The 8,420-nt window shown below is 36.1% G+C and overlaps 1 protein-coding gene across 1 annotated transcript; it reads right to left on the minus strand.

The window, feature by feature from the left end:
- Nucleotides 1–4,552: 4,552 nt before the first annotated feature.
- On the minus strand, nucleotides 4,553–8,206 carry LOC308705569 (transmembrane protein 164-like). The gene is made up of 2 exons (XM_081390644.1): nucleotides 7,144–8,206; nucleotides 4,553–4,769 (listed from the first exon to the last, which is right to left on the minus strand). Exons 1-2 carry the CDS (start codon nucleotides 7,579–7,581, stop codon nucleotides 4,710–4,712), a joined length of 498 nt encoding a protein of 165 aa, XP_081246770.1. The 5' UTR covers nucleotides 7,582–8,206; the 3' UTR covers nucleotides 4,553–4,709.
- Nucleotides 8,207–8,420: the final 214 nt, after the last annotated feature.

Below are 8,420 nucleotides of genomic sequence, written 5' to 3' on the forward strand. Positions count from 1 at the left end.
TAAAGGAGAACTCCGGTCAATTTTAACATTGAGCTCATTTTATTGTACATTTGGAGTGCTGTCAATACAGAGAACAACTACAAAAGTCGGTGTTGCCTACACCGAGTTATTCTATTTTTTAAATTTGCACCCTGTTGACTTCAATGGGGCAAGTACTAAACCTGCTTTTAGCCTCTTAACATCCTTGATGTGTCATTACAAGTGCACAGAAAATGTGAGTGATTCCTTCTGAGTGAACACGAGTGGATCTGACTGGAGTAGATGTGAAAGATATGTATAAAAATGATGTTATTTAAGCCAGCGCAAATACCTCTGTTTACATCCTGCTTTCGGGTGAAGTCCAAAGTAGTCGATTGCCGAGTTCACGCGCATAGGTTTAGTTACCTATGATCACGCGCGTGAACTCGGCAATCGACTACTTTGGACTTCAACCGAAAAACAGGATGTAAACAGGTATTTGCGCTGGCTTAAATAACATCATTTTTATACATATCTTTCACATCTACTGCAGTCAGATCCACTCGTGTTCACTCTGAAGGAATCACTCACATTTTCTGTGCACTTGTAATGACACATCAAGGATGTTAAGAGGCTAAAAGCAGGTTTAGTACTTGCCCCATTGAAGTCAACAGGGTGCAAATTTAAAAAATAGAATAACTCGGTGTAGACAACACCAATTTTTGTCGTTGTTCTGTATTGACAGCACTCCAAATGTACAAAAAAATTAGCTCAATGTTAAAATTGACCGGAGTTCTCCTTTAATGAGATCACAGATTGACATTGTTTAGGATCTGTTGGGAGGGTAGCCAGCGTTTCCCTCTTTGGCACAGGAAGGAAGGAAGTTGAATCCTGTCAGCAGATGTCATCATCCCAGGTGAGTCAAACTAAAGCACAATCTGACGTCACGTTACAGGATGATACCGCTTTCACTTTCTTGTGAGTGAAAAGTTGGATAACACTGTTACAGCAATACTGCAATTAAGATCATAAAACAATGTTGTATGTTCCATTTCTTTAGAAAGTTTCCAAGAGCTTATTTAATTCAATGATAGTCTAGACTCAATTTGGACATTTTCTGAAGAATATATAGGCTAATGGTGTTTGCCCACGCAAAATTTGCTGACACGATGCAAGGATGTTTTGGAGTGGTTTCTATGCATGCCTCAGTTTAATGAATGTCTTAAATCCCTAGTGAACCGCTTCAAAGGAAAACTTTATAATTAAGGTATTTGAACTTATCCTGATTATGTGTAAATAACCTCTGTTCACTACATCTCAACATGTAACAGTGATTGGTGCAGTGTGCAATTTGTTATTTTGACCACTATTGCAACAACATAGCATAACTCTGAAGACATAAAAAGGAAGTTATTATGTTATTCCTCTGGATGTAAAAAGTGAGAGTGTAGAAACACTGAGCTGAGTTACACCTAGATTAGTTAGGAAACTATTTCACCCAGCCTATACCCTTTAAAAAAAGATCTGTACAAGCAATCATACGGGTCTCGTACATGAAACAGCCATCAACAAGTCTCATTCATAACAGAAGCATTACGATTTTCTCACCCATATGTCGTTTCAAACCATGTTTTGCTGTCGTTGTTGTTTATCTTTCTTACCCGGAACACAAAAAAAGTGGATGAAAGTAAAAGTAGACCAGGGCTATTGATAACTTCCTTGTCACTATTCAATTCTAATCTTCTTCTTCATCAATGCTCTCAAATATAAACCATGTTTGCACATATTCAAATAGGCGCCGATCACACAAATTTCAGGATATATGGGCAACAAACCAGTTTTATAGTCTTTTTATTTTGTTTTACTGAAGAGATTGACAGAACAACAACACAAAGCAATTATCTATCTACAGTCCTTGTAGGCATCTACTGTACATCAGTGTTTTCTTCTTAACTGCTATACCTTAAGCTACTCCTGCTCCATTTTTTGGCATTTATTGAGGCTGACATAATTCTGCTTTACATGCCCTATCTGGTGTCAAATTAACAATCAGATTGCTTTGTTTTTCATGAGACAGAAGAGAAAATATCATGACAATAAGGTTTGGAGGAAGGAGGTACTTCAAAAAAAAAGTTGGTTATTGCTACAGTCAATAATGTTTGAGTTACATTCTGTATGCACAGAAGGATTTATAAAGCAGGTTACTTTCCCCTTAACTCCTTGTGCATATTATTGGTTTTGCACTTCATTGAATCTGTTTACAATTCTCCACTGTTCTGGCTTTATTATTTACCAGATGATAAGACTGTGACCTTGTTCAAATACTGTAAGACTTGTACAAATACGTTTATTGACATAAGTGGAACTATGAAGTTACTATGAGATGTTGCGTTTGAGAACACATGCCGAGGCGAGAACACATGTTGGAGGCCTAGTAAAGTGGCATCATAGCGTGAAGTGAAAGACGGGCAACCGGGGCCTGGGCTGCGCAAACCCAACAAGGATTTCCTGATCTAGTTGCTCAATACAACTAAAACCTCAATATGTAAAACCTCACATAGATGACAGGAACATTCTCATAAACCAGTCATTTACAATAAAAAAAAATGCTTATGTCTGAGTAGGACTGTTTAATATATCAAATATTTACACCTAATATAGCTGATAGGCTTGAATTTGATTGTGCTTCTCATTTGTCCATTAAATTTACTAAAGACTTTTGTCATTAGACTAGCTTTGCAATCTGTGTGTCTTTTGCAACAAGTATGAAAACATCAAGACAGAAAGGAGTTCCAAAAGTTTGCATACATGTGTTATTTTTCATATATTCATTTTTTTAGCAATGATATGTATTTTAGCATAAATATTTGTTTGCACCATCACTGAAAACTGTTTGCATAAGTTTCCATGTGGCATGTGCCTTTTTTTATTGTTATAATAATGATTTAATTAATAATGATACTAATCAAATCTAAACGAAAACTTGGGAATGGCATCCGAGACATTGAGACTCTGCAGTCTGGCTGCACTTGAAATTTCATGTTATTTTCATTTTTAAAGTGTTCGTTTTACAGTAGATGGCAGCAGTTATTTTTTACCATGTTAACTATTATCAACTATGACACATTTTTCATGTTATCACATGAATCAAATTGAAAAATGTAGATCTTCTTTAAAGTGAATTTTATATAATGTTGCAGTTTTATATAAGTGAACATATTTAAATAATTACAAATTAAGTCAAATAAATGATACCATTGATACCAGTTGAGGCGAAAAATAAAATTCATAAATATTAATAAAATGATTGAAATAATTTTGTAGCATTGTTAAAAAAAAAAATAAAAAAAAGACATTATTTTGTTACAAAGACCCTAAACATCCTGAGTGTACACCCTAAACAAACAGCGCATAAGGTTTGAACCAGGTCATGTGTTACCAAACTTTTTTTGTCAGCTGCACCCCAAAACCGTTAAATATTTACTTAAAGTACTGAGATTTAAAGTTAATATTTTTATATATTTAACACATTTGCATCCTCACCATTCTCTAATGTTGGTTAAAGGTTACATAACATGCAAACAAATATTACCATTTCAGTTTTAGTTCAATTAATTTTGCACTTGTTTATTTCAATGTTACATGTTAAGTAATAATTAGCATAATAATGAACGAAGCCCCTGCAGTTCCCTCACAAACCCCCAGGGATTTGCAAACCCCTGTTTGGGACAGATTAATCTACATTAATGTTAAATATACTATTATTCATCAATTCATTGTTAGTTCAACTGAATCACAGACCACTTTGATCAGTTTCTGAGATTAGCTATCTTTGTACAAAAAAAGTCCATAAAACAAACCTTCACACACCTCCTCAAAAGAATTTCTGTTGAAACAACAAACAACTCCTTTTACAAATAGCCATTGTATTTAACCACTTCTGTTTTTAGCCACTTTAACCAAAAACAGAACCAGATGAGTACAGAGGTTAAAGAGGAATTACCACCAGTACCAGCCCTTTTCAATTGCCAAATGAGCTTGGCAATGGAAAAAAACAAAACTGTTTATAGAAACTATGTTACTGGTATCATCACAATAATAGAGTTCCGTCGATTTAAGGAGTATATTTTAAAATGCATATTATAGTTAAATTATTATCCGTATATAATACATCAGTAATGGGTAGATGACAGGGACAGCAGTGACATGCTATACTTTATCTAAAATAGTGTTTCTAATTTTAGAATTATACACAGTACATGCAGTTTTCACAACCTTAAAATTGAGGTGAAAGATGCTATTTAAACTAAGTGAAAATTGGAGTGTTTTCTTTGCACTGTATAATTAGATGGTGGTATTTATACTTATTGCAAATAGTGGCAAATACTTTTTGCACCTCAGTGTATTGTAGTACTTTATAAAATAGTAAGCAATAAATATAGTGCAATTAATTCAGTAAATACGCAAACATTATGGTCGATATGCCGATGTCCGATCAACGCTAGGACACCATTTCCAATTTCTTTTATACACTTAGTAAATAGCCGTTATGCATTTCACTTCCACTTTTCAAATATTTTCTTCATTTTTATTTAAAATAAACACTTCTCTGAGATTATATGCATTGGGAAAAGGGAGAAGAACCAGGACCAGGAAAAGAGTTGAACTCGGGCCGTTGCATCAAAAGCTAAATTTAATGTTCCAATCACTGTCCAGTTACCGGTTTAGTTCCTTTTGCAATTTTGTGTGGCTCAACCAAGACGGAGATGGTGTAAATAGCCTTTGCCAACAAGATGGGCTATTTGGACATTCTGTAAACAGACACTCTGTAAAGTTAATACTTTACACTTCATTTACACTTACATTTACTCCACTTCATAGAATATTTTGTACTTTTTAAACTGCATTAGTCACACAGCAAGATAATTTTAATCAGGAGTGCCCAATCCTGTACGCAGAGAGCGCGTTCCAACACTTCTCTAACACACCTGTCTGCAATTATCAACTGTTTCTGGGAATCTTAATTATCCGATTCAGGTGTTTGATTAAGGTTGAAGCTGAACTTTGCAGGAAGGCTTTAGCCATCACAAATGTTTATTTCGACTGTAAACCCTAACGCTCAAAATAATTAATTGGACTGAGTAGGACAAACTTAAATGAAACTAATTAGTTCAGTCAAATGAACTTTATTGTATTTAGCACTTTCTTTTTCTTTCAAGTTCACAGGACTGACATATTTTAAGTAAACTGAACAGTTTCATTGTTTTGAGTTTTATGAAATTTTTTCTTTTAATTTAGACGAACTTAAGTTCAACTGAAACTGGGCTGGGATTTCTATTTCCCAGCATGCTTTGCCCATGGCACTCGAAAGAGAGAGGAAATGCTGAAATTAAGTGTAATGTAATTTTTTTTTGTGGAAGATTAATGTTAAGTGGAGATTTAGTAGTGATTAATGCTTTGTTATGCTAATTTAGAAGAATATTTGTTAATGTTGATTTTAGGAGAGTTACCGTCATGATGACAAGTGGTGCATGCGGCTTGGTTTGAGAGCAAGTGTGTAAATGCTTTATATTACTGCGTTCATACAGCAACCATACTATTGTTAGCATTTATTGAACTAGTTTGTTATAACCAGCTAAATTTATTCTAAGTTAAAAATGTTCACATTGGGGTTACATGAAACTTTTAAGTTAAATGTATGGATTAATGTACTCAAGAACTACATTTCACGTTAGGAACAAATAAAATGTATGAGTACAAAATAAAAATCTGCAAGATCTGCTTACTTAAACTTAGAATTTCTTAACTTAAATATTTTGAGGCAACTGATTGCCTTAAATTTATTGAGTTTTGCAAACTTACTCGAGTTTACAGTGCATCACAATTCATATTTTAATTTGGACCAGTTACAATACTACAGTAGTAGACCAACATTTGAAGTGGATCAAAAAAGTTCATCAAAGTTGTCCTAAGACAAGAACGGGTGTTGTTCAAAATTCATGAAGAACTTTGATGAAAGGTTTTGATCCACTTCAAATGTTGACTACTGTATATAAAAATTTGGGCCAGTTACATGGGTGCGTTATTTTTAGGGTATTCTGCATCACAATTTCTATTTCAAGTATGAAAGAAATAAGGTTTTCAGTAATGAACAGAGCTGTACTTGAAGCATAAACAAACCCGTTTGTAGAGGGATTGTAATAGAGCTCAGCTTTAAAAGGGCTACAGTCAAAATATTCTGAATGTTTTGTGCTGAGAGTCTATAGCTGTAGACCTGTAAATTACATCACATTGGACCGTAAATCATAAAGGCGAGCCCGATCTGGACTCATGTGTGTCCAGTGTCAACCTACACACATCTGCGCTACCACTGCTGACCTTTAGACAAATATATATAGGCAAAAATCAATCACAAATAACATGGACATGAGCCTTTACATTTTTTAGATAAAAAAAAAAAAATCAAACTGAAAGATAAAGATTATTATTGTAACAAAGAACGAGAGGCAATATTATATTGTGAATGTAGTCAAAGTTAAAGACTGCGGTTAAGTGACTATTATTCACTAATATAGTTGGGTCTTGAGTGCCTTATTGCTTTTGGACAGTAATTATTACATCCTTTTGAAAAAAAAAAGAGAGCAAAAAAACAAACAAAAACATGACTATATGGGAAACAGATTCCTCTTCATTCAGCTATTCAAATTTCTGAGGAGAAATTGTACACCAGTTTAAACCGCTGCAAATAAGCGGTGCAAAAATGTACACTATACTTCCTCCTTTTTACAACCGATTTTATCATTTCCTTCATGTGTTTTGAGAGCCATGGAGAGGTATAACAAGTTATGATTTGCCTCTAGCTATGTGGTATGCAATTTAACCAGTGCAACCAAATGACACTCAAAGCTTAGAAACTAAAGGAAATAAATTGCCGCAAGCCTTCACTACTTCAACATCATTAACTAGTTTAACCAAAGCAACTTATGATACAAATACGGGTTCAGATCATTCAAGTAACCTGAAGTTGAGTGTTTTGTTTAGGGCCACAGTGTTGATGGATGAAGCAACCCTTTGGGATTTTGAACCTGCAATCTTTCAGTTACCAGCCCAAATCATCTGCAATAAAAGCAGAACCACATCTCCACAAATTATAATAGTTTATGATTGTATCATAAATATACTTACTTGCACCATTGTGACCACATGACATGGATTGAGGAGGTAGATCACAGTCTTTGTGGCAAACTTAAACCCAACCTCAACACCAAAAGTCATGCACAGAGCCACAAGCAACAGGTTCTTGCCCCAGCTGTCTTCCTTACTCCTCCTGCCATCTCTCCCAACATCTCGGACCTCTTTAGGGACATTGAGCTTCTTCATGGCCAACACCACTTCCAGAATAGAGAACAACACAATGACCAGAGTCTCCAGTATTCTCTGCTGTGGAGAGAGGAAGGCTGCGCACTCTGGCCCTCCATTACCCTCAAACATGGGGTCCACACCTCCATAGATCCAGTCCAGCAGACTGTAGATATTATACCGAGACATGTTCCTCTGCTCGTATTGAAAAAGGTACGAACAAGACGGTATAAAGGACAGGACACCAACCTCCTGGCGAAACATTAACTTCAAATCTGTCTTCGGTGCAAGAATAATAAAATGCTCAAGGAGGAGGGCAGACTCAGCTGTTTCAACAGATCGGCATCCTTTATGTGAAAGACACCTGTGGGAGAGACCTAACGTTACACACTCTGATGCGGTGTGTTATTCACAGATGATCGTCAGGGCAGGGCTGTAGTTTGTATGCAAGGAGGAAGACGCATTGCCAAACGTAACGTCTTGACTGATAAACGTTTTCTTCGCTAAGAGGAGAGTCCAGAATATTCCTGGCCAGAGCGGACCATTACATAAAAGCTTCAAAGAGGCTCTTGTTCCGCGCGAGAGGCCTTAAATATATCAACAACACTGTAAAACACGACCACCACGACCGATGTGACACAGTTCGGTGTAGCTCGCTGCTACAACCTATCATCCGATAAAATGCGTTCAAAGCAGATCTGCAGAAGATGCGATATACCCAGGTCCATGTGGCGAATAAAAGAGAAACCATAGAAACGGCGCCCTGTTCACGCGGGCCCCCACATCCACATCCACCCAGCACCCACACTGCAACACGCTTGCGCGCTGTTTCCCCCGAAAACCATCAGCATATTGATGTGGCCGCACATTTCCTGGAATGGGACTGGTCGAGTGCGATGGCCCCTCCTTCTTTTCACAAGTTGTTAACTCTCTCACTGCCGGTGTAGCAGTACTTTTTAGGGTCAAATTTTCAGTCCCCACAAATAAAAAATGTGGAGGGCACACTAATTGACAGGAGAGGCATAAAAAGTATTTGTATGTTACACATTTATTCAGAGACATGTCAGTTGTATATATATATATATATATATATATATATATAT

The sequence above is a fragment of the Scardinius erythrophthalmus genome, assembly GCF_964197995.2.
Source record: "Scardinius erythrophthalmus genome assembly, chromosome: 17".
Taxonomy (NCBI): Eukaryota; Metazoa; Chordata; class Actinopteri; order Cypriniformes; family Leuciscidae; genus Scardinius; species Scardinius erythrophthalmus.